A 27,290-nucleotide genomic window follows, 5' to 3' on the forward strand; every position below is an offset into this window, starting at 1 on the left:
AGATGACCTTGTACTTATATGCCGAGAGTTAAGTAGAGGGAGCAGGGGTGAAGAAAAGGGCTAGAGGGAAATGAAAAGAGAAAAGAGGATAGGATATGTGGCATGAGTTGCAAAACTATAAATTAGGGATCAAATGAAAATACCTAACTGAAAACTAAAACTAACCAGTTTGTTTTGTTTTGTTTTTTGAGGATTAATGGTCCCAGCAATACTGAGTTTTAAGAATGAAGTTCAAGTTTATAGATCTAAAGCTGTGGGAATTGCAACGTTCTTGGCAAAGCTACCCTAGGGTTTCTGAGGTGGGTTTTACAAAGGAGGGACAGTGACTGCCATCTTTCTAATGACATCCTTCAGGGGCAACTTCTCTATTAGGCAACATGCCTCAGGCCTACAGTACTCTGAGAGGCCTATGAAAATGTTTTAATTTCTTTTAAATTCAGAAGAAAAAACTTTTAGAATGACAGACATGTTTATATATATTACATTCATTTTTATACAAATGCAATTGTAATATTTTAATTTTTTTTTATAGAAGAAGAGGTCTAAGAAGTCAAAAGTGTCTACGGCCCATGAAAGTTATAATGCAGCTTTGAATATAGGGCCAGTGGGACAAGGCTAGAATAATGGAGGGGAAAGGAATCTGATCTTACTGATCTTGTTCCATTGATTTTTCTTTTCGAATGTTGCTTTGGGATTAGATTTTTAAAGAGAGCTAAGTTTAACACTGGCAAAGTACTAGTGTCAATTTCTCCTAGCCAGGCTGGAAAAAAAAAATTAAGTTTGTTACTTTATTCTCACTGTGCAATAGAAAGAACTGAATCCAGCTGAAGAGACTTGGATGTCTCCAAGCCCTGGCTCCACTCCTGTCGACACTGCCAGAGGCAGGCTCCCCTCTGAGACCCTGACTTCCAAATGGCCCTACTGACTCCACCGCCACCCAGTTCCAGATGTCCTCTGCACTTGTCCTGGGCCCTGGCTTCTACCACCCTCAGCAGCCCAAGGTTGGCAGTGACAAGAATGTGGGTATGTCTCTAAAGTTGAAAAAACATTCTAAGAATATGATAAGAGAAAAAAGGAAATAGGGAGGAAGAGAGGAAAATATCACAGCTTTTGATGTTTTAAAACTACATGATCAGAAAAAAAAAAAGGTAAAGGACTAATACAAAAATGTTAACTGTGGTTTCATAGACAACAGGATTGAGATATTTATGTTTCTGTTATTTAAAAAATATTTTATAAAATAAATGTCCTCTATCATTAGAAAAAAACACAGTAATACTATTTTTAAAATTGTGCTCTCAAAGCTCTAAACTCTGAAGTTGCCATCTTTGAGTTCCTCATAGTACTTGAATATAAATCACAGTTTTAAGTGTTGTCTGATGGAAGACCTTTCAGTGTCTCAGGCTCATGCATCTGGAAATAAATTCTAAATGTTTGCAATTCACTAGAGCAGGGGTTGGAAGATAACGGCTAGCAAAGTGTTTTGTTTTGTTTTGTTTTTGTGAGGCTTATGAGCTAGGAATGCTTTTACATTTTTTAAGGGTTGTAAAAATATATGAAGAAGAATGTCAGAGAGAGACAAAATGTGGCCTGCAAGGCCTAAGTTACTAACTGCCCCTTTACATAAAAAGTTTGCTTACCTCTGTTTTAGATTCAGAAGTATATGAAACTGAGCTGCATACGAAATATGTCCTGGAAGGCCTTTTTGTTTTTAAAATTAATCTCTGATTTATTTAAACTTTACTGTAGTTTGCCTCTTTCTCCTGATAGCAAGTAGTAGGGAAAAAAAATCTAGTTTGAGGGTTAGGATCACCTATATTCCAGTTAAACGAGGTTTTATCGCACACACACTAATGTAAGTGGATATATAGTGAAACTAATTATTGTATGTACCTGAAATCTACATATAATATCTCAGATAACTGAGAAGATGACATATCCTATAGTATTGTTGTTATAAATAAAAATGGAAGCAAATATCTGTAATTATAAGATTGGTAATTTGATTCTGTCCTTTTGAGTCTCTTCTCTAAGATTTTCTCCTTACGCTTCCCCTGGCCTCCCATAGCATGTTGTTGAGTAGTGCTCAACCATGTTAATTATCTCAGTGACTACCCATCTAGAGCTCATTTGCACCATAAACAAATCTGTCCAAAACACATGGAAAGTATGAAAGTGCTCCTGATGAGGCATGAGATACAAAAAATGGAATGGCTAGTTTGGGGAGAAATAAACATTACAGCGACGTTCCACGTATTAACCTGAATACAAAAGAAACGCAGACACCCCTTCAAGCCTATGGCACTGCTTACCAGCCGCGGTAGGACGGAAGCATTGTGGCTGGCCCTAGTATACACAACTCTCTACGAATGCTACATGAAAACAAGTCCATCTCTCTTTTTCATCACATGATGTAGGTGGCAAAGTTTGGATTATATGAACTAGAGAAAAAAATATCAAAACCTGTGCCACTGCTAATTAAATTACAATATTTTCAAGGTTGTAACTGAAAGGATCTATTATGTCAAGAGTAAAATGTCTTACTTTAAAATAATTACATTAACAATTCCTTTGGACCCACAGTACAGTTCTCTTTAGCCACTCCATTCTCTTCCTTGCTTTTATAATTTGAAAGGAATAAATTTTCTATTTGAGTCAGGAATTCTTCAGCAATGAAACAGTTTGTCACTTTGCTCAGAGTTTTCCTCAGACATTCCAAAAGCTGGTAGAAGAAAAAAGTTTCACATTTAAACACATAGAAAGTATAAAAAGAGGGTTTTCATTACTATCTTTATTTAATGATAAAGCTCACATTTTCCAAGTCACACATTTTCTAATGCTCAAATTAGAAACATTCTCCTTAAATGTGGTTAAAGATAGACTGGTGTGCAGTAATCATGCAGCGGGCATGCAGGGTGCCACTGCTGAACAGTGTGCAGGTTAGTTCCTTTACGATTTACATAAAGAAACAAACCTGAGACTGGATGTGCAGGTGTGATGCTTTCTACTTTAGACAAATTTTGACTTTGTTTTTTTGTTTGTTTTGAAGTTACATTTACGAAGCAAAAATAATACTGTAGGATAAAAAAAAAAAAAATCTATGCCCAGACAAACACAGGACTCTACCATTTCAAAATTAGAATGCTAGAGGATTTCCTGGGAAATGTGCATATTAATCTTCCAACAAAACAAAAATAAAGTGGCTACAACAGGAGGGAGTATAAAATATTAAAAAGAAAATATGTTTAAGTTTTCTATTTCTACACTGCTATAAAAAAGACCAATGTTGCCAGTCTACTGATCTTAACTCACTATACTCATAAAGAACACTAGATGTGAAATAAAAGAATTCAAGACTCTTATTGTATACCAGAAAGTTAAGTAAGATGACCATTTAAATTTAATTGTAAGATTTATACTACCATTCTTTACAAATGATCAATTGTTAATGCTAAATGGAAATATAACGCTTTTGAATTTAATGAGAAAAATGTTCTCTCTTGTGTATAATAATAATCTGCTAAGAAATTTATCAGCCAACACTGACAAATTTAATCTAAAATAGGATTATTTCTATGCAAGTGTGGGCAACAAAACACATTACTAATTATCTCCTAGAAATTAATTTTAGAAAGAAAAAAGAAATAAAGGAAATACACAGAAAATGTATCCATAAAGCATTAGGCATCATGGGAAAACACATCAAGATGAATAGCTTGAGAATCTGTGAACAATAGAATCAATTAAAATGAAGGCAGCTTACTTTCTGCAAATAAGTTAGGTCAGAATCCCGGCGAAAGATTTTATCCATGGGGACACTGCTATTAGAAGAAACAGGAAAACAAACTGATATAAGACAAATACCATAAATTAATCAATTCTGTGATTAAACTATCACTGATGCCATATATCACAATTTTACATTTAACTTGGGTTTTCTCTAAAACATAATTTAATGAGAAACATTGCAGATGCGAAACCATCTCAAACCAAAGCACATACCTATGGGATAGCTTGTATTTTTCTATTATCCATCTTGTCTTTTCAAACACTAATCCCCACCGGGGTTCTTCTAACATCTGTTGTACTTCAAATTTGTAAGGTAAACCTAAAAAAGTATAAAGAAGCACATCAACTATTTCTTAAATCTCCAATCTCCTTTTAATTACTTAAAATTCCCTTCACTGTTTCCACAACCATAAATTTGGCAGACCAGCTGAACAAAACTTTACATTACAGTGAGCATTCATTAAACATTTATTGCCTATCTTCACTTGGTCCACCAGATAGTAATGTCAAGCAATTAACAATAAAAAAAAGTAAAAGTGCCCTTTGCATGACATTTCCATTTACGAAACTGACATAAAATAATCACACAATTTATTATCCAAACCAAAACACTTTTTGAGTAAAAGAGGGCACTATTAATAATTGTATCAGAACCACAGACTTAAACTGAGACTGACCTAAACAAACCAAGACATATTTCATTCCAGTGACTTTTTTTTAAAACACAGGTTATTAAGCTTATAACAATCCTATAAATTAGGTAGCATTACTCCTATTTAACAAATAAGAAAACTGAGATTAAGACTAGTAAAGAGAAAGAGGTTGAATTTTAAATCCTAGCAGGCCTGCCTGACTCTGAGCCCACACTCATTCCACCTCTCTGATAGGTGCTAATCTAAGACTAGACAGGGAATAAGAATAATTCCGTACTTGAGTCAAAGCTGTCATGCTAAATTCTAGAAAGCAGCCTCAGGGTGGACATCATGTACACAACTAGAAAGGAAAAAAATACCAAAGGATGAGCCTACTTAGATATTTCTCACATATTTCTCAAAGTCCTCAAGTAACGGTACATATTTGTAGTGTATTAAGAGCTCAACTGATTCATTACCAAAGGCCAATACCATAATAATAACACTTATATAATGCTTACTATGTGCCAAACTTAAAGCACTATATATATATATATATATATATATATATATAGCCACTTAAATGAACCATCTACCAGTATTGTCCCCATTTTTTTTTTTTTTTTTGAGTGAGGACACTGAGCCACAGAGAGGTTAAATAACCTGTTCATGAGCATATACAACTAGTAAGAGGTAGAGCCAGAATCTGAACTCAGGTAGTCTAGTCTGTGTTGAGTTTATATTCTTAACCTTTCCATTATACTGCCTCTTAACTGGGTTTACGCCACCATAAGGCTTTTCAAGTACATAAAATGCCAGCGTATCAAATCAGAAAGCATTAAAAAAATATGACTATACTTCCTTCCAATAAAACAGAGCTTGTTAACATGCTCTAAAAAAACATTCCCAGCCCATCTCGTTCAGGTTTGTGGAAGGAGGGAACAGCCACCCTGATTATAATTGATTTTTTTTAGTTCTCAATTCTCCTCCATTTCATTTCTCCCGTTCATTTCATTTCTCCCCTAAAAAACTTAAGAGTGACACATTATAGGTATTAAGCAAACTCCTTTTAGTGATAATCATTTACTTGATATACTTTGATTACCTAGTAAGCACAGACACCAGCAATAATCACAACTCCTGAAGATCCTATTATTTGCTAACACTATATACATATTATTGACAATTGTTACAACCCCCTGTAAATAATTTTTTCTCATTTTACAGATGTGGCAAAGAAGAATGTGAGAGAGGTAAACTAATCCATCTGAGGTAAAATAACCAATAAATGCCAGAGCTAAGATATGAATTCAAGTGAGAAACTCCTAATGAAAGTCAAAATGAGAATAAAGAGAAGAAAATAAATGTATTTTCAGTCTGTGCTAATGGAAAACCATGAGAAAACACACACACACACACACACACACACACACACACACACAGTGTGTGCGAGAGAGATAGACAGCTCTATTTAGTATTAATTATATTTTTCCAATTAAAAAATGGCACTAAAACCACTAAGGATTTCCTTTTGCGCTGAATATTTTTAGTCACTAAAATATCAGAAGAAACCTAATCACTATGTATATTTCCTGGCTATTACTAGTAGAGAAAATGCTTAATTATTAGAGACCTTTTAAGGATAGGATTTGGGTATATACTTAAGGGAGACAGAGAGAGAGACAGAGACACAGAGAGAAGGAAAGAAGGGAAAAAGCGAAGGAGGAAAGTAGGGAGGGAGGGAAGAAGGAAGGAAGGACTCAAGTTAAAAGTACTGTAATATACGAGGTATCCCTTGGCTTCTAGAAAATCTTAATTCTTGAACCTGAGGGTTTCCAAGAGGAGTAAAATTAAAAACATAAGATGTAACAAACAGTGTTTGTTAATAATGGTCAAGTCATTGACCACGATGATTAATACTGACACCTGTTCCTATCCAATGGTAGCTGATGTGAATACTGGTAGAGTTTCCTTTAATCCTTTCAAGTAATTCTTTCCCCTGTCTAGTGTAGTTTCTTTGCACACTTGCACTGCTCTGTATCTTGATAAATACTAAATTTGACCTTCTACAAATATCCAGAGTTTGCTCTACATGGCTTTTTGCTCTGCGGTCCTCTGTTCTGTAAATTTAGCTGTCTTGGTTTCCTCAGTCTTACCTCTTATCACCTCAACTCAGTTTGCCTGGCTCTAGGTAGGTTTCTTCTCCTTGTGCCATGCCTGGCAATTCTTTTAAGTTAGTAAGCTAGGGTAATTTGGGGTTCATTATTTTGTCCAGTTTTTGGTTGTTTCAGACAAGTCCTTGTTACCTCATTTTGGCTAGAAGTGAAATTTTAGAAACTGAGTTTTAAATTACATTTAATTCTAATTAATTTAAATAATCACATGTGGCTAGTAGCTATTGTACTGAACAGCATCAGAGTAGAGGTTCACTATCAAAAACTAGCAGATTATGAAATTAAGAAATTCTTTAAATTGAGAACAAGTTCATTGTGACTCCTCCTTTTGCAACTCTGTAAAATTATACTGGCTAAAGAATAATGTACATGTGTGCTATGGGCATTCTGGAAAAAGTTAGTATCAATACTATTCATTCAGTAAAAACGTATAGAGCACAGACCATTTCCTAGGTGCAGGGAAATTGATTAAGTGCTGCTGGAGATACAGAGACAAAGAAGACAATTCCAGGTCTTTGGGGCTCACAGTTTAGTGAGACATACTAAGTAGTGAACTATCATTTACCAAGACAAAGTGACCATGAAGACAGGAAATGGAGCAGATACATAAAGAACTAAGCAACCAGAGCAACTAAAGTAAATGACATGGAGATAGTGCTGGGAAAGCATCACTAAGAATGAAGAGAAATTAATAAACAAACATTCTACTTTATGCCAGGCCTTGTGCTAGAAACTAAGGATAGTAAAATGAGTATAATATAATATCAACGTTCAAGGAGTTCATGAGCTAATGGGGAAAAGTACAATGTGCAGTGACAGTATCCAGAGAGAACAGAAAATGAGAGTAGTGGTAATAAGAATGAAGAATAAATATCCTAGGGATGTCAACTGTTTCCTCCAATCACTTCCTTTCCATTCACACTTCTGTCCCATAGTACGCTACACTAATTCTCAGTCAATAGTTGGTTGGACTGCAAGTAGATATAAATCCCAAAGGAATCAACTCATATGATGGGCTAAACCAACCAAATTCTTTCTTGAAGTAGAATGGAAACTAAGGGTTATACAGAGTTCAGCATTATTAAGCCACACCAAGAGGTAATGGAAAGCTGGTAGTGGGTGGTCGTTTTTTTCTTTTTCCTTTTTTTTTTCCATCTGTATGCCATCACAGAGAAAACCAGTCTGCATTTATTTTGCTTACTGCAGTGTCTCCAGTACCTAACACACATTGCTTGCCCATAACTTTTCTCCATGTTGCAATCATTCTGCCCAGTGGTCATGGTAATATAGTGGGGACTTGAATCTAGAAGGATATCTTAAAAGGGAAGAGGGCAGCTGTACTACGTGGTATGCAAATAGTAATCCCCCAGGTGAGGGCACAAACTTTCCATTCAAATAGTTTTGCTTAGATGTAAAGTCTTTGATTTGTAAGAGTAAAAGACAGAAATAGGATAAAATTGTTTTTGTTGAAAACTTACGATAAGAGCCATCTGGGCTAATTTCATCACTTATAACCAAGCAGGTAATCTGGGAATAAGGTAAAGGATTGTTTCGATTATAGGGACTAACAATCATTCCAATGAACTTTGCACCACCTCTGGAGAAGTAACTCTACAATAAAAAGTAAAGTAAAATTAGTTTCAAGTACTTAAATTTAAAAGTCAGTATCTATGCACACCAACATTTTACACAACTAACGGAGGAAAAGGGAACATAAAGGGGTGTTAAAATCTTCACATCCAAATAAGCAACTAAATAAAATGTCTTATATATATTCATTCTGCATGCCAAATTTTTTAGGCCAAAATGCGTTCAACCCAACCTTAAAAAAATCACCTGGCCTGCAAAATCTATTATTTGCCAAGAATGTATTTACTAATTGGCTCGCTACCCATCGTTGATTATCTTTATCATTATGGTAATAATTTACAAATAGCTGCCTATACAAAAAACATTAACACATCAAACATAAAATTGCAAAATAAAACAAAACTTTGTTTTTCTCAGATGTGCCAAATATATAATGTTTTATTATTTCAATTATTCCCAGCTCCTGTCCTAATTGTTCCCATCAATTTTTAAAGGCTCTGAGAGTAATTATCACTGTTACTTTGATGGTTTGTCTGTATTAAACAAAACAGCTGGTTTTCCAAATGTTTAAGACTTATAAACACACCTGGTATTTGGCTTGAGTGTCAATATCTCGTAGGGAAGGATTAGGATCAAAGGCAGGATGAGAATGATACCATCCAATAACACTATAGCCTCTTACAGCCAAGGTTTCTGAGGCCTGTGTTTGTGAGACAGGATCCATCTCACACTGTAGTCCTGTACTCAGACTGTTACATGGTTCTGCTGCACAGACCTAAAAAGGATTAATACTAATAAGATTACACAGAAATTCTGTTAATTCTATTACTTTAATGTTTTAGTTCTTTCATACATAGATACAGAAACTTCTTAAAGCCAAGCCTTTTATGTGACTGTATCCTAGGCAGGCTTTAACATACAAATGAATTATACTCCAAGAGTGTGATTGTATGCTACGAATTCAGAATGTGCTTTTCTACAAGTAGAAAAGCCATAATAATTGTTATTTTCTAGGTTAGCCTACACAATACCTGTACAAACATATTCTTTCAACGACCCCTATTATTTATGATAAAAATTTTAACAGAATCATGCATACCAAGTTTCAACTATAAGGTTAGCACGTTTCCTGGTCTCATAGTAGTTGTAGCTTTTTACTGGTAAAGGCAAAAGAAACCAAAGCTTAACGGTGTTATCTCTTTCTCCATGGTGAAAGTAAACAGCTGCTCAATTTAGGGAATGTTAAGTCACTTTTGGGAATATATAACTTTCTACATTTGCATATTCTCATTCGTATCATAGGTGAAGTCTGTATTTTAATTACATCCACTGAAATCTAGAAAAATATTTGATATGGCAGCAGGACAAGATATGTTTAAAAATTTTACAATAGAGAACTCACTTCAACTATCTTATCAGCTTCGGAGTATCTTCCTCCTAATAGACCAATCACTTCTGCCATAGAAACATGAGCATGCTGAAAGACAAACAAGACGGACTTAGCCCATACAAACCAATCACCTGACAGAAAACACCAGAATACGACTCACTTATCATAGGACAGTCATTTACAAATATGGTAACTGTGCTTTTCCAATATAAAGTAGCATAATAGAAGGACTAGATGCTAGCTTCAGTGCACAGAGACTTAAGATTTCAGAACTATCTTCATGGCTGGTTAAGCCCACTTTTTCACTTACAAAATAAAAAATACCATTTGCTCTATTTATTCAAGAAAGATATAAGGATATGAAGTAAAAATCACTCTGGGTCTTCCTATAGGAAAAGACCACAAATACACAACTACCTGAGGTCTTAGTAGTTTAATCCAAACAAGGAAATTCCAAATTATAAAAGTTCTGTTTTGTTGCAGTTATCTAGCAGACAAAGAATACTAGGAAATGAAAATAGGGTTAATGATGATAAACAGTCTGCAAAAACTCACATTAATTTATTTTCTCTAAAATATGGAAACATGCAATTGTTTGGCTTTTCTCCAAAAGAAAAGACTTATTTTTAGAGTCCTTGTAAAAGAGGATAGTTAAGATCCAAAATACAGGTCTTCCATACTCTTATGCCTGCAATAAAAATACAACAAGAATACAAATCAGAATGACTAAGTAAACACAATAGATTATCCTTACCAAATCCATTATTAAAAGTGCTTCTGAAGCCACTTTCACCTGAAATGGCTCCTGAAATATAAAAAAAAAAAAAAGGAGCAGCATAAAAATAGAGATTTTGTTCTCCCTAACTGGAATGTCCTCCCTTTTATCCTTTACCTATCATACCAAGGTCTCACCACCAATCAAGGCCTCAGTGATAACAGGACTTATAAAAATTACCATTTAAAACCCAAGCATAAAGAAATTCCCTCTAATTTTCCATCTGTATTACTCATTTGACCTTTAATATACTCTGTCTCACCCAATATTTCACATATATATGCCTTGCACACATAGGAAAAAAAATATTTCATGTTTGACAGGAGGATATTATTTACGGGCATTCAATGATGCAAAAGTAGTACCTGCTTTTCTTCACTGAAAGAATTACAAGGTATCAGCTGGAAGGGATCAAATGAGCTGAAAACAAAAATAAATATTTATTTCTAATATAATCTCAACAACGAGATTAGGAAAATAACATTTATTCATAAAGTTGAAGAAAGTCTGTATCAATAATCTAAACTGAAATTCTATCTGAGAGAGAAAAATATTAAATGGGAATTTCTTAGAACATTCTATACAACTCTTTTGAAAGCAGCACTGTTCTTTTGGACTTGTTAAAAAAAAAAAAAAAGAAAGAAATGCTAAGACCTTTGGGAAAAAATAATTCTGTTGTCTTAATTTCTTTTAATACCCAATGAGGAGAACATTGTAAATGGTCAGATATGTGTCCTGCACTGAAAGCAGATTTCAAGAAGTTCAATGAAGATGTAACCAATTTCCTGACATAAGACCTGAAAGTTCAAGAAAAAAGGAAGTTTCTCAAAAACATTTCTGTCAGTACAATAATGGGGTCAGCATAGAGTAGGGACTCAATAAATATTTGGTGAATGAATAAATGACAGTTATGCTAAGGAAATTTAAAATGAAAAAGTTAAAAAAAAGATAGGGAGAGGGGCACAAAAGCTTATGTAAATCTAAGAGAAATGTTAGAAAAGCTTTGACCAGTAAAGAATTGAGGTTTGAGGGAAAGAATAAGAATAATAAAAAGGTTTTTTAGGCTATGTTTAGAGAAAGAAAGAAAAAAAAGAACAAGAAAAATGTTCATGTTAACACAACTGAAAAAAAGCAGGATTTCTATTCTACCTGGGACTGTTAGTTCCAGAACACTTGGTTTTCCTGAATACTGTATTCCAAGGGCCTAGAACAGGGCCTGACATATAGCAGGTATTCAAAAATCAATTGCTGAATAAAGAAGAAAGACATTTAAACTAGAAAGTGCTTAATCAATGCAAATAAAAAGAAACTAAAGGCTAAGCTAGAAGAGAAAATAGCGAGAGAGCATATGCATCCCTAAGCACTGAAGAACCATGATGTGAAACCACTGTCAATGTTTTCTGAAGAGCTGCAGAGAATGGGAAAATTATTGGAGGCCTAGGAATAGGTAGTTATTGGGCTTGTTTCAAAACACACAAAAAAGCCGATGTTAGAATGAATCGGATGTTGAATACTGAAAAAATTCTAGAAAAGATTTTTAAACAGCTGATTAGTGAGCCTTTAGCAAGTGAAGAGGTGACTAAAAACAATACTTTTCCCATACACTTTCTAATAATTTATATAACATACCTTTTTGTGGGCCTTTGCACTTTTGAAGATTTAAGAAGCTTGCATTTTTCCTCTACTCTTCTTCTTGCCAACTCCTCAGCAGAGAGATGCTAAAACATAAAACACTAGTTGATCAAAGAGTCCATCAACCACAGACAGGTAGAATAAAAATACTCCTTTAAAACCAAATTAAGGGCACGTGAGAATAAGACAAAGTTTATATAGATGCGAGTCCTTTTGCTATTGACAAAGAGAAATGCTAGATGTTAAAAAATTGTTCCAAAATACATAACCATACCAAACTTAAAATTTACTCCTTCTCTTGACTTACTCATTTCAATTAATGGTACCCAGAATCAAAAACCCCAGGACCACTTGAATCTTTTCTCTTTCTTATTTTCTATTTTTAGTCACCAAGTCCTACTATATTGAGTTTTCTTTCACAACTGAGAGAGAAAGAGCACAGATTCTAGAGGTAAAATTCCTGGCTCTGCTTCTTATTAGAGCTAGGTGACTCTAGGCAAGGTACTAAAGCTTTTAATGATCTAGTTGCCTCATTTTAAATGGGAACAATAATAGTGATAATAACAATTTCAATGTGTCACTGTGGAGATTAAACGAATTAATGTTTATAAAATACTGACGACAGTGGTTGATACATAGTAAGTTCTATGTAAATATAAATCTTTTTCATTCCTTTTCTACTACCAACCTTACACTCTAGCTCAAATGAACTATGTACTTTTTTCTAGAAAATGTCTAGTATTTCCCCATGTCTATATTTTTGCCTATGCCGCTCCCTCTACCTGAAATGCCCTCATCTACTTTTCTAAATTTTGAGTTTCCCCTTTTTGTCCTTCACATCACAGATGAAATATCATATCTTCTGTGAAACCTTCCCTGATCATATACTCTGGGAGGACCTTATATATCTTGGGACCAATGTTATAGAATTTACCACAGGTTTCATCTTTCTTGCTAGAAATCTAAGTTCCTTCTAGGCAGGAACCACATAATATGAATTGTTGTGCCCACAACAGTGCTCAGGTGTGAGGTTGGGAGCAGGAAGTGGGGAAAAGAGAAAGAAGAGAACCAACATTTACGAGAACCTGGTACATGCAAGTCTTATTGAGAACCTAGTACTATGATCTTCACACATCTTGTTGCATTTATTTCACTTAATTCTCATAACAACTCCTTTGAGGGAAATGTTATCCACACTCTCATACTCTCCATTCTACTGCACTGGTTGTTCACAAACAAATTATATGTGCAGAACGTGTATGGGTGTATGTGCACATTTATTGCCTAGTTTCTTTGTAGGACATAGTTTTTATCAAAAATAATACTTTAATATTTATAATTCAAGCTATGTCTAATGTTTAGGACAATATTTTAATTGATATATCAGAACATCATTCAGTCAATATTTACTGAAATCAACTGTTTATACCAACTTCCCTTCCCATCACCCTGGGAGAGATTCTTGAGCTTGAAAATGGGATGTAGAAATAGATAATAAAAGTACAAAAAAATGAGTCAAACTCCTAGTTAATTGCGCCCCCAGTGCCTTCTATTTTGTTGTTTATTAGTGAATTCTAGACAAATTAAGATAATATATACATATTAAAAAAGTCTAATATATGTGACTTTAAGATATACAAATATATACTGACAAAATAACTTTCGCTAATGAGCCATTTGAAAAGGTCAAAGTTACCTCAAATGTCTGTCCTCCTAAGTCTTTTGCATCACACCAATTTCCCCATGGGTCTCGGACCCTACGTCTCCTTGTGCGCTGTGATGAAATTAAAATAAAGAAAAAGGTAGTAAGATTAACTTGGAAAATCGCAGCATATTAATATGCAAAATTAAAATAATTTTCTAAAAAATAACTTATCCATTAAAATATTGTAATCCCTGATCAGCAATTTTACTTTATTAATTTATATTCAACAGTTAGTACTCTGCTCACTAATCAGTGATTACCTTCTGTATTCTACTTGGGTTTCTTCTTTAATTTTCTGGAAGTTAAAATACTCAGATAAAAAGTACTTTTAAGACTAAAAAGAACCACCAACAAAATGACTTCCTGTTCAATTATTTATGGTAGAAAACTTGCAAGAACATATAGCAAGAGGTAAAATACTGAAAATCAGAAGCACAATCATTACATCTCAGCCTTAGAAAACGACTGCTTAGTTAATACAAATAGCAAAACTTACAAGGTTGGATGACTGGATTCTAACATTTAAGTTTGCAAACTTCAATAATGAAGCCTTTAAAAATGGACTAGCTGCCAGAGGCTGTTGTCCAACTAGCACCAATTCCAAAAACTGTATTTGGAAGCATCCTTTCTTAAAGTAAATCTAGGCAGAAAGAGTTTAAATACTCTCACCCTAAATACTCTGAGAAAGATATCTGTTCTATCATCTATACTTTACCTATTACCAACTTAATCTATCTTATTGGTTCATGATATGACTCTGCCGTTTAAGACACTTGTTGGATCACTTATTTTTTAAATAAGATTCACCAATTTTTAAATATTGTAAAACTCACTAATACCAAAAATTAAAAAATAAAGGCTAACATATTTTATATTGCTATTCCAAAAAGTTGAATCTTATAGTAAGAATTTCAAACAAAAATAACTGAAAGAGCTTAACTGTATAGTTTTTTAAAATGTTAGGTTTAGAAATCAAAACTAAGCTAAGACCATTTTAGCAAAACAGTACGCTTCTGTGTAAAGTTTGCCAGTGAATTCTGAGGTTTATTTGGTTTGTGCCTTATAAACCTCTATGAAATTGAATGGAAACCAGAAAAGTGAACGGCTAAAGTGAAATACAAGAGATAACATATTCTTCCATTAAATGGCCATTTGTTAAACAGTTGAGAAGCAGGCATACATTACTTAACAGGGTAAGAAGCAATTTGGAGAAATCATTTAGTGAGAAAGGTGACTGCTTACCATGGACTGCAAACGCTGGGCAAGTTGGTAAGCTTCTACTGTATCTTTTCTGTCTCTGATTCGTATCTTATCAACTGGTTGTGGCCTGTTATAAACAGCCTGTTCTATTGGAATTCAGGAAAAATAAAACAATCTATTTTTTTTATGAAACTCATTTGTTAAATAAGAAGACACATCTACACTGACTGTACACACTAATTTCTAAGTTTCTTTATACCTGAGCTTCTGTAATTCTATCTTATTCAACAATCACACATTTTATGTGCCACTTAGTTCTCTCACATAAAAGTAATGCTATTATTATAAGGAAACCTCAATAAAATGTGATACTTAGGAAATGGGTAATCTGTTTAATTTCTGATTAAATAAGTGCTAAGTCCACTTTGCAACTCCGGAAGTCTAATACAGAAAACATGATTTTTTTTTTCTTTTAGTGGCTTAGGAAGTGTCATATGACACCTTAGTTTTCCTGAAAGCCAGTCCCAATGTACACTGCTTTCAACAAAGACATTAAAATGGAGAGACCCCACAGCAGACTGTAAATTCTATCTATATAAAATAAAACCATCTCTGACAGGAAGTTTTCTGGTTAGTTGTCTTTTCACAGACATAGGTTCTAATTACTCTATCACTTTGCAACTATGGTTATTATTTTTTTTTCAAAAAGCTTGTGTCATGTTAATAAAAGAATATAATACACTTAAAATATGCATATTCAACAACTTTTATAATAGAAAAAACTAGTGTAAAAAAACTTTCTTCTATGAAAAATATTTTGGCACTTTTATTACATTTAAGTGTAGAGGCTCATAAATTATTTCCTTTATTTAAAAATTGCTAGACAGGGTTTCTAGCATAAATACAGTATTTGCAAATTAAATGAGCTATTAGACTTTTTATAAAATAATTTTACTTTTATTTGACAAAGAACTGCATTCTTAAATTTTTTCTACCACTTAGACTGCATATATTTTCTTTAAAATTACACCACTAATTTTCACTATAGGGCAAAGGGAAATATAATTTAATCAACAGAAATCTGTTTTACAGCAAAATCTCAATACATTTATGCCATAATGTTATAGTAGCTCTCTGATTCTATATCTACACCTAAATCAACTTGAATTCTAACCATCAAAGAAATTAAAAGGTGCCATAAGGATAAAAATGTTAAATAAAAGATATTTTGGGGGTTTTATTTTTACCACATCCAAAATTGATTGCTCCTATCAACTCGAGGTACGTATGAATCCGTCCAATACAATTAACATCCCCACAGTTCTTCAGTCCAGGACGTACTGAGGTCTTATTTAAGTATTTCGGTTTGCATATCTCCCTAATTAAGAGATGGAAGTAAAAATATTTTGGATAAATAAAAACATGAAAAAAGATTTCTGGGGAAAACTTTTAATACCTGAAATATCTTAAAAATTTATCCCCTCTCAATATGTAAATGTGTAGTAAATACAATGCTAATAAATAATACCCAAGTGTACTTTTTTCTGAAATAAAATATCTTTAAATGATACAATAATAAGTATAGTGTGATTTTTACAAGCATTATTTTTTCCTTGATATTAAAGTCAATAGATTCCATTATCCAATGACTTTTAACTTAGAAGTTTGTTTATATAGAGTTCCAAATTCAAGCCTGAATCTTTGAATAAAAAGGGCACTTTGATAATATATTGGAAGTATTTAGTATTAGACTTTTCCAATTTTTAATGTTACTTAAATTCATCTACTTTTACTTTGCTGGACAGTATCTTTTAATTATCAACTACCTTAAAATGCTTAAAAGTTTTATACTAGTTATTAATCATTAAGCCAATAAATACATTTAAGTGCTTACTCCCAGTGGAAAACAGAAATAGATATTACAAACTTTATATCTATTTTTTATATCAAAGGAATCAAGAAACTCCCAAAGACTATGAAAGAAATGAGGTTTATATAATCGAACACATATTTACTGAATATACTTAACATACCATGCTAGATAGTACAATAAAGTTTAAGAGTAATACAGAACTTAATAACAGCAGCAAACAATTACTGAGTGCTTATGCCAGATGTTGTACCAAGAGTTAACATCCTTAATCCTCACAACTCCTCTACAAGTTTCTCATTTTAGAGATGAGGAAACAAAAAAAGGGCAGAGAAATTAAAGCACTTACTTTAGTAGGAAGGGACAGTATTCAGACAGACATTATACACCAAGTATTCAGATAAATCATATAACCTAGGCATTTCCTATTCAATCTTGATTTTATCCTACAAATACTTCATATTCTTTACATGAGGCATTATTCTAGGCACTAAGGATACAGAGATGAATAAAGTTCCTAACCTTATATTCTAATGGTGGAGACAGTCAATAAATTAATAAAATCTATTTGATTGTCAGATAGCAGTAAGTGCTAGGAAGAGGATAAATGGATACAATGAGACAAACAGGCACAGACTATTTTAGATAAGGTGTTTAGAAAAGGCCTAAGCAGAAAACAAATTTAAAATAAATTCTATAATCCTTCAGGGAAGGTAAAAAGTACTTCGTGATGTAGAAGGGTATCAAAAGTTCCATTGAAAAGCTGAGATTTCAGAGTGTCTTGAAAGAAAAGGAAACAAATTGCATGAATGAAGGCCAGAAAACAGGAATGAGCATGATATAACTGGCTACCAAAAAAACTGTAGACGTCTAAAAACTGGATTCATGTTAATTAACAATAAGTCAAAGGGCTTTAGGCAGAATTTAGTAATCTAGGTACAGTGCTGAACAAATGGTAAGACCTCTAAAAATATCTGTTCATGATACAATGATGAGTCATTCATTCAAGCTTTCCCCACTAACAAATAGTGCCTTCTGTATTCCAAACATTAGAAATTTAACAATGACGAACAGAAAAAAATTTGCCCTCATGGAGCCTGCATTATCATGGGGAGATGACGAGGAGGAGACAATTCACAAATAAAAATATCACATTTTCAGTGGTAATAAGTTCTATGAAGATAAATAAAAACAGTAAGAAATGAGAGTAAGGGATATGTTAGCTATTGTAGATCAGGTAGTCACAGAAGGCTTCCAATTTCCCTTGAGCAGACCTGAATGAGATGAGGAAGCAATATTCACCAAGATTTGGAGGTGAAAGCATCCAAGGTAGAATGAAAAGGCTCTGAACTGGAAGAAAGTGAGTTAACACCACAGACTCAGGAAATCACCATCATCTAATATGACCTATTAACAAGTTCTTTTACTCATCTGTAACATGAGGACAGGTTGTCAAGAGGATTGAGGTCATTTAAATACAAGTACAGCATCTGGCAGGCATTACAGTAATGGTCTTGGTGACTATTTTTATTACATTCTCCTAAACAGGGAGTCCACTGCCTGTGCTTTTATGAATAGGATCTTTTGGCTACAAACGAATCTAGCAGGACTTTTTATTTTTAAAATATTTTTTCCTTCTATTTTTTTTACCACCACCTCCAGCCTCTAACCACTCTTTTCTATTTCTGAAGAGAACATTTGAGTTCCTATTCAAAACATTGTTTTGCTTTCACACCTACTGAAACAGAAACATTTAACTGGTTTCATAAACCAAGGTAAGTAACATCAGGAAACTACTGCTATATAATTTAAAACAGCTATATAATTTAATCTCTCAGAATCCAAAATTCAAAGTAACAACTGAAATTTGATTAAAATAATAGTAAATATTCACTGATGATTTATATAGACATTTTTTAGTTATTTTGAAGTCCTTCAATTTTGGCCAATCATCTTATTTGCAAAATCAAAATTAAATACCAAGAGAGATCTTTTTTAATAGTGTGACTTAGACAATGTGGAATAATGGAAAGAGTGACTTATAGAGTCAAGACTTGCACTGAAGTCCTTCCTGTCGGTGGCTGGCTGTATAATCAAAGCAGGTCCCTACACCTCTCCTGAATTCAGAATTGTTCTATCAAATGGAGATAATACTACCTGCCTACTTTACAGGATTGTTGTGAGGAAAGAGGTGATACAGAAAAGCTTTCTGTAAACTGTAAAGCACTATGCAAATGTCAGGAATTGTTCCTTCTAAGTATTCTTTACTTTGATACCACTCCTACCCAGAACTCATACTTTAAGCAGTCTTAATTTATCTTCAAGATAACCATGAGTCAAGAACAAGAAAATCTTTCTTTTAAAATATGGGTATCTTTAAGAGCCAATGTACTTAACATTGTGTGCATAAAATGAAGGTTGGTGATTTAATAAGCTGGTTATTTGTTTTCCTTGATAATCTTCCTAGGTTATAGCAGAAGCCCTCTATAAAGATGGCCCTACACAATGCTGAAGCAATAAAAGTTATGAATGTTTAATGATATCTTAAACAATTATAAAAAATTCAAATTACTTTCAGAGCATTTTAATAACGTGGGGAGTTTTTTTGGTTTGTTCTCCATCCCTCACTAAATGATTTAAGTAAAAAGTACTGACAATTTAGTGGGTAAACTTCATATATCAGAAAATTCCTGTATCCCAATGAAGCTAGATAAAAGAATTGTCAACACATTATGCCACAGGTTCCAAATTGAAAGCATTTAAGGCAGCTAATTAGGAGACTGGCTTCTGCAATCTGGCCTCATTTAATGATACTATTGTCACCAAAGTTTCCTTTCTTTGTCCTTTAAAGTACATGATAAATCAAGAAAGACATTATCTCTCTTTTCCAGGGCAGCAGCATTTTCTGTGTCTTCCTACATTGTCCTAAGAAACTGCTTAAGGCAATCATCTCTCTCTTTTTTTTTCTAGGTCCAAACACTCTTAATGAACAGACGAGTTAAGATAGCTATAAATGACAATGTTTACGAAAGCTTAACAAAAAAAGTTTCACTATGAGAAATTTTAAGTCTTGCCTATTGAAATATATTAACATGTTTAAGCTCTCTGGATCATTAGCAGTGTAAAATACGAAACTCTGCATAAGCCTAATTAAAATACTCTATAGTATCATTTTAAACGGCATCTAAAATATAATTCTTCCTTACCACTGATCCAAAATGTAATTCCTAATTTTCAAATAGCGTTCTGGTGTCTTAGCTTGGCGTCCCTCAAAAAATTCAGGAATTGCTTGTTTTTCTTCTTCTTGAATAATATTTCTATCTATTTCAACTTCTTGCTCTGGTGGCTTAAGCTCTTCTTCCTCATGGCTCTCCTCCATTTGGCAGGAAGAATGAAAAAGCACTTCATTATCACTCAAATCTTTCTGAACCTCACAAGGCTCTGGAGAAGGCAACTGCCCGGTATCACCTACTACTCCATTTCCATCATGCTTATCATAGCTTTTCATCAGTTTATTACATTTCTGATCAGTTAATTCAACTGATTTTTTGTCAATGGGGTTTTGTTTTTCAGTCCAAAATGTAATCCTTGAGCTTGAACGTGTTTCCATTTCACCTTGCTTTATATTCTGAAGATATTCTCTGGAAGATTTAGAAATGGGATCTTCCTGGCCATCAGAAGCAATAAATTCTCCTTGACAGGTTTCATGACTTTTACTACTTGAAATGTCTAACAAGATATCACTGCTAGGATTCTCTTGGGGTGCTTGAGAAGTCAACTCATCTGCCTCATCTGTGATATCTACTTCTTCATCATCAGATAACTTTTCAATTTTTATAGCATTCAAATTGGGATCGGCACGCCCCCTTAAACTTGATGGTGTCCATGCCTTTATGCCTTCATCTTCATTTTTAATCTGAATATAACTGCTATTCTTCTGATTTGCTGTTTCCTTCTCTGGACCATCCAATTTTCCCTTATTAAAAATCAAGATAAAACCATCATATTAAGATTTTAAAATTTAATCACTGGCACAAAAAAATAGGATAAATACAAGCTATTAAACTGAGTACATGCTACTGTTATAGTGTACATATATTGTGCTTTTCTTTAATAAGTTTTCAACTGCATATTGAGTAATTAATATTTTATTCTATTTAACTATATGAAATTGAGTAGAATAACATAATACCAATTTAACAGGAATAATCAAAGCACTGAAGATAAACTTTCAGATTTTTGAATGTAAACATTTGTAGAATACTCAATGAGTATAAAATACTTGCACTCTAAAATTTTTGAACATTAAGACTTTAATGCCTGAATTAAAAACTATTTTTGCTTACTAATTTTATTATTTAAAATGTTATCATTATTAACTAAAATATTTATATTTTCCTTACCTTATTTTTAAAGTACTGTCTGGCATAACTCTTTACTTGTAATACAGTGCGACTTCCAATCAGCTTTGCAATTTTAGTCCACCTTCGGCCAAATTTAGCCTAGATTATCAAAATGGAAAAGAAGTTGCTTTTGTTGAACTTACTTGTTAGGATTCCAAGCAATTGCCATTTTTTTAAAAAAAAAAAAAAAACTAACTAAAAGAACAACCCATCTTTATTTTCTAAAGAATACAATAAAGCCTCATATACAGCTAAGACTTAAAAATCAAAGCCCACATTCCTCATTTGGAATCTGGATGTATGAAAACTGACCAAAATCATTTAGAAATTAGTTTTATTTTCATAACTATCTAAACAACGTTCCATCACTTTTATGTATTCCTAATTGTATGTATTCATATTGCACATTACGATGTTCTAAATTTTAAGATAACTAAAAAAAAAAAAAACCAGTACGTGAAAGGGAGGTAGGTTATATTTTCCATTTATAGAATCAACCGAATATGTTCTGACACTAATTTCAAAATACCTTTTTTGCCCAGATTCGATCTGTTACAACATCCATTACATGTTCCATAGTAGATACTATAACTCTAAAAATATATCACAGTGAATTGACTTACAAGAATCACAGATGATGTGACCTGCAACCAACACTTCCCTACACAACTCTATTGCCAAAGGCTGTCTGTCTGCTTAACATTAAAGCTGTGGTGAGAAAAAACTGAGAATCGAAGGGAGCTCTGGTGTGTTCTGAAGAAAGGAATGCATATGATTGTAATCTAAAAGGGATTTTTAGGTATCAAGTCCATCATTTGCTACATACATAAACCTCCTTTGTAAAAGCTCTAACAAAATATACTCTCTCTCTACTTCCCAAAGTAGCTACGAAAATCAGACAAACAAAAAAACAGCCACAACCTAAGAAGTTGATCCCAGGGCACATTTATTGGCCAGGCAGTCCTGACTTTTGGTAGCAAGTCATCTTCAAATATCTGACTCAATTAATAAATCTTAATTTATACACTATTTCTGGTATTCATTAGACAATGTGTCTAATGAATGTGTCAGTTCTTAAAACTGAAAAGTTCTTCTGGGAAAATTACTAGTAAGTATAAATTATTTATTTATTTTGCTGTTAACTAAAACTTTACTGAAGAATTAGTTATCTTTATTGTGTGATAAAGTCAAATAGGTGACTTGGTAGCATGGAGCACGTTAGGAGACAGGAAAGATCCTGATAAAGTATGACTGTAGAGGCTTAGGCACTATGAGAATTAAGGAGAGGACACTAACAAGAGAAGCAAAGAAAATATTCACCAGTTTCAAAATAGAGCAAAGAGAGAACCCTATGCCTAAGAAAAGGAAGGAAAAATCTTCACCACACAATTCTCTTCTCTCAAACCTGAGAGCATTCAGTCTACAAGCAAACTATATGAACAGATTAAAAAGGCCGAAATGCAACTAATAATTCCATGTATTTTTATAGGAAAACATTCTAAGTTTAAAATATCTGTTAATGTATATAAATAGATTATCTACATATGTATATACACAAATACACTTTTGCTTATTTACGAACAAATACTTCTGAAAGGATACACAAAGAACAGATGAACATGGTTACCTCACACATAGAGAACTGAAGGTTGAGACAGGCATTAGACTTAATACCTTATAACTTTAGGTACCTTTTAAATTTTCAACCATACAGATGAAGCCCCCATAAGTACCATCAATATCAACAGTAATAACCTAAAAATTCACAACCCACTTGTATGTGTGTATATGGTCTTTGGTACGGGGCAAAACACCAAAGTTGTCAGCAATCTTAAATTAATGGTTAAAGTTAGGTAATGTAAATGATAATTATACAACAGACTGAAAGACCAATATAAAAAACATCAACAGCACAAAAGAAAAACCTTGGGAAGAGATAAAACCTTCAAGATAGTTTAGGTATTTCAAAAAAAATCACAGAATATATATCATGGTGACGACTAAATATAAAAATACAAACACATTTTATTTCCCATTATCTGCAGAAATGTTATTGATAATATTTCGATTCTATATATGTAATATATAAATACATATAATTCCAAAATTAATTAGTATAATACTGGGTAGTGTGTACCTTAAAGGAAAAGATATAACCTATTCTTAATAGTTAAAAAAAAATTCTGAATATATTATTAAAAGTTTCTTCATATTAGGGAGTATTTTCAGAACTAGAAAATCATGTGCATATTTTTCCATTATGTAACTTACAGACATTTATACAAATATCAGTGAAAAATTCATGCAAAAGAAATGTTTTAGTCTTCAATTATATCTACTAAAATATTTAGACTGCATGCACAATGCCAAATATCTGAATAAAAAAGAACTCAGCTGATCATCCAGACAGCTCTAATTATACAAGTTTTTTTTCCAAGAGAAAACATCAGATGACTAAATAATTTTGCCTTTAAATTCAGGTAGCTGGTGTCATGTATAGAGAGATACTTCAATTTCTTGGGTTTTATTAAAATAAAAGAAGGGTGAAAACTATTCAAAATATTAATCCAAGTCTATTTTAACATTTTTGTAACTTAAATATGAGTTGAAGTCTTTTGTCCTACACTATCACCGTCATTGGTCTCATTACAGAAAAACTATAGATGTAATCATTGTACTTAAAAAGAAATTCCTGGACTCTACAGATTAATTTAACCTTTTAATTCTATCAATATTTGCTTCTAAAATTATTTTACTATAAATCAAAAATTGCTCTATTTACCAGCCCTTGTTCAAACAGCTCTTTTTCTTCTATCGTCCACTTTACTGAGAAACTGGCTGGTTTTGTAGGAGATTGTACCCTGAAGGGAAAAAAAGGAATTGCAAAAAAATTTCTGAAATGGAACATTCCATATTTATGCAGCTAAGGTTATAGATAGCCATGGGCTAAATTCAATATGTTGAGTCTCAAGAATTAAAAAAAAAGAAAAAAGGAGAAGAAGAAAGCTGCAGCCTCTATCTGGAGGGACAAATTTACCCTGTTTTATATACTTCTCTAGTTTAGGATTTTAGGAGCCTCAAAAGACATAATCCTGGGTCTGAGTGAAGATAACACTAAAAGACATCAAAGGAAGTCATTGTGATAACAAGCAAATAGGCTTCGGTAGATTGGACACAAAATAGCAGATGTTAATACATTTCCAAATCCTGAAAGGCATGTAAAATTTTTAAATGGCTCCAGAAATATTCTCTCTTTGATTCTTCCATGTAAGTAGAGCCAGAAAAGTCAAAAAACTATACATTACATTTATTGATTTTGATATTGCAGTATCTTAAGAAATTAAAGTAGTGATGAGGCTCACTAATTTAATTCAAGCAAACTATTAATCTTTTCGTTAACTTTATTTTTTTGTTGTTGTTAATTTAGCAAAATGCGAAAGTCAAAGTCTGTTCAGTACTCAAACTTCTGGCCAATACAAATTTGTAAGCCTTACCCTTTAAGGGATCATAAACCTGCAAGTTCATAAACATTAAATAGTTAAGTTTCTCTAATTTTTGAAAGCTACAAATTCAAATTAAATTTTTGTTTGACTTGATTGAAAATTAACTAATAGAGCAATAGAAATTAAGTCGATTCCTAATATATTAAATAGATTTTAAAAACCTCCCCACAAATCCCTAGGAAATCATCTTTCCCATAATGTGATAGAACCAACCAAAAGAGAAATTCTGGCAAATAAACAAATCATAAAATTACTTTGGGGCATATTTCAATACTTGTACAAGAAATTTTCATTTTGTATTTTTGAATAACCCAAAATCGAGAGGGCTTTTCCACAGGACAATTATAATTTTTGTTCAATTTTCCCATGTTTTAACTAATAAAAAAGGTTTTAAAATATAAAACATAAGTACATACATGATTTTTGCTGTTTTCTGCAGACTGCAATACATGAAAAAAAGAAAATAAAGAAGTATGTGAAGAAGTTTTTAAAAATACAATTCAGACTCTTAAAAGTATTATAAATTTATTTTACCTCTTTATGTATTTTTTATCATCTTCCTTTTGATCAAGCCAGTATTTTTCCGGAAGTGACTTTTTAGATAAATAATACCTGTGTAATTATTAAGGAAGCTTGTAAAATAATAATAAAGTTATAATTTTTATGTAATGTATATAAAGTAGGCACTCATATATGCATGAGAGCCACCTAAATCCTAGCTAAATGAATTCCTCTCAAAGCTCTTTTCAGGTATGCAAAAACGATAAAATTATTTACAACCTACAGTGTTGTTATATGGATTAAAATATTAAATATGAAATCACACAACATAGTACCTGCAGAAAAATGTGTGCTACATGTTAGTTTCTCTTTCCTTTTAAAAGTGGCTACGAAACAGCTTCAATATTTTATTTAATTTTTTCCTAAAACGTACGGAGAATATAATAGACAAATTTGATTGATTGTTGAGGGTAATTTAGGAGTATTTGTTTTCATATTTCTCAAAGTAACAGAGAAGAGTTCAGGGTTATTCTCTATCCTAATAAAAATAACAAACACTTAAGTCAAATCTACCAGAAAGCCTTCCTCTCAAACTTCTTAAAATTGGCTTACTGCACTACTCTTAAGATTAATCTGAGACAGTCCTCACTCAACAAATATTAACTATATATTGTGGATGTCAGGCACTATACTAAGTACCAGGTACAAGGACAAAGATACAAGGAAACATTATCCCTGTCCTCCAAGAGCTCACACAGCTTTTACTCTTTGTTTCTAGATTTGGAAATGAACCAGTGACTACTTAACATATTCATTAACCTAGAACTGCACTGTTCAATACATTAGCTAATAGCCCCATTGTGTAAACACTGAATATTTGAAATGTGGCTAGCATGAACTGACATGTACTCTAAGTATAAAATATACAGAGAATTTCAAAGAGTATCAAACAAAGACTGTAAAAGATCTCAATAATGTTTTTATATTGACTAAATGCTGAAATAACATTTTAAATATACTGGCTTAAAGTAAAGTTTAAAATTAATTTCACCAGTTTTAAATGAGGCTACTAAAAATTTTAAATGTTATATGTTGACTCTATTTTTCTATTGAAAAGCACGGATATAGGCTATAACTGTAATGTTTGGGAAGAATTAGAGAGTAAGAAAGTCTAAAAGAGGTTAACCTATAATAATTAAAGGTACACAAGCACTCTGACATCAACATAGCAATGACTAGAAATAAAGGGAATAGAAAAATACTGGCTTAAAAAGGAGGTAGAAATCCATGAAATATAGATGAAAGAGTTAAAAACAAACCACTACTTAACAGACTAGTATTGATAGTCTTTATAAATCATAAAAATCAGAAATCATTTTGTTCAGTTCTTTCATTTTACATATAAGAAAATTGAGTTTCAAAGGAGTTAAGCTGCCAACATCACAGGTAGATGAAAGAAATGAGGACAAGAAGCCAGTGGCTGGACCATGGGATAAGAATTCACAATTTCGAGGGGGGAATCTTCATCCTATTGTATTTGTGCTTTTTACTTAGACTCGTCCTGTGTGTAACACCTGTCAACTGGCAGCGAAGAAAGTGAGAAGAACCTTTGTGTATTCCAGTTGTGTCCTTGGACAAATCAACATCTTGGGATTTCAACTTATACAACTGAAAATGCAGGATTGAACTAAATAAACTTGTACTTGGACTAAAGGTTCTGGCTAACTTAAAACATTCTATAATTTCAACTCAATATTCAGACAGTATAAAGAAATGGCTAATAATAGAAATTCAAAAATACTGAGTTATATCTCAGACTTAGCAGTAAAACAGAACCAGAGGAATAAAAAACAGTTTTGCCTAAGTAGGTGACATTATATAGTAGTCATCTGGGGCTAAATATAATGAACTCATCTAGTAATTAACAGTGGTTTCTTTTGTAAGTTTGCATTTAGAGATTTTTAACCCTTAAATCTCTTTTTTCCCCATAATCATTAAAGGATACTCTTCTTCCAACAACATTTTCTCAATGACAGCTCTGTTCTCTTCACTGATGGTGCTATCCAGAGTCCAAGGCTATTAAGAGAATATATTTTTCTTATTTACTACTTTTTGGAATTATCTTT

At 32.7% G+C, this 27,290-nt stretch overlaps 1 protein-coding gene across 5 annotated transcripts in view; it reads right to left on the reverse strand.

Annotated features, from left to right (window-relative positions):
* Nucleotides 1-2,071: 2,071 nt before the first annotated feature.
* The window catches only part of MYSM1 (Myb like, SWIRM and MPN domains 1), a 31,288-nt gene continuing 6,069 nt past the window's right edge, over nucleotides 2,072-27,290 (reverse strand). Inside the window, exons 3-20 of one of the 5 annotated variants that reach the window (XM_016159921.2) lie at nucleotides 27,170-27,240; nucleotides 25,198-25,275; nucleotides 25,080-25,103; nucleotides 23,943-24,021; nucleotides 21,161-21,259; nucleotides 19,964-20,733; nucleotides 16,135-16,265; nucleotides 14,930-15,033; nucleotides 13,679-13,756; nucleotides 11,980-12,068; nucleotides 10,716-10,770; nucleotides 10,330-10,380; nucleotides 9,588-9,662; nucleotides 8,772-8,960; nucleotides 8,074-8,206; nucleotides 4,003-4,108; nucleotides 3,764-3,818; nucleotides 2,072-2,722 (exon numbers count right to left, since the gene is read on the reverse strand). In XM_016159921.2, the coding sequence (XP_016015407.2) occupies nucleotides 2,555-2,722; nucleotides 3,764-3,818; nucleotides 4,003-4,108; nucleotides 8,074-8,206; nucleotides 8,772-8,960; nucleotides 9,588-9,662; nucleotides 10,330-10,380; nucleotides 10,716-10,770; nucleotides 11,980-12,068; nucleotides 13,679-13,756; nucleotides 14,930-15,033; nucleotides 16,135-16,265; nucleotides 19,964-20,733; nucleotides 21,161-21,259; nucleotides 23,943-24,021; nucleotides 25,080-25,103; nucleotides 25,198-25,275; nucleotides 27,170-27,240 (2,355 nt within the window). In that variant the 3' untranslated portion in view covers nucleotides 2,072-2,554. Of the gene's footprint in view, nucleotides 2,723-3,763; nucleotides 3,822-4,002; nucleotides 4,109-4,719; nucleotides 4,783-8,073; nucleotides 8,207-8,771; nucleotides 8,961-9,587; nucleotides 9,663-10,130; nucleotides 10,264-10,329; nucleotides 10,381-10,715; nucleotides 10,771-11,979; nucleotides 12,069-13,678; nucleotides 13,757-14,929; nucleotides 15,034-16,134; nucleotides 16,266-19,963; nucleotides 20,734-21,160; nucleotides 21,260-23,942; nucleotides 24,022-25,079; nucleotides 25,104-25,197; nucleotides 25,276-27,169; nucleotides 27,241-27,290 lie in introns of those variants that run through there. The other 4 variants (XM_016159920.2, XM_016159925.2, XR_001598833.2 and 1 more) reach the window with 4 other exon arrangements.

Source organism: Rousettus aegyptiacus, unplaced genomic scaffold (genome assembly GCF_014176215.1).
Source record: "Rousettus aegyptiacus isolate mRouAeg1 unplaced genomic scaffold, mRouAeg1.p scaffold_m13_p_1, whole genome shotgun sequence".
NCBI lineage: Eukaryota > Metazoa > Chordata > Mammalia > Chiroptera > Pteropodidae > Rousettus > Rousettus aegyptiacus.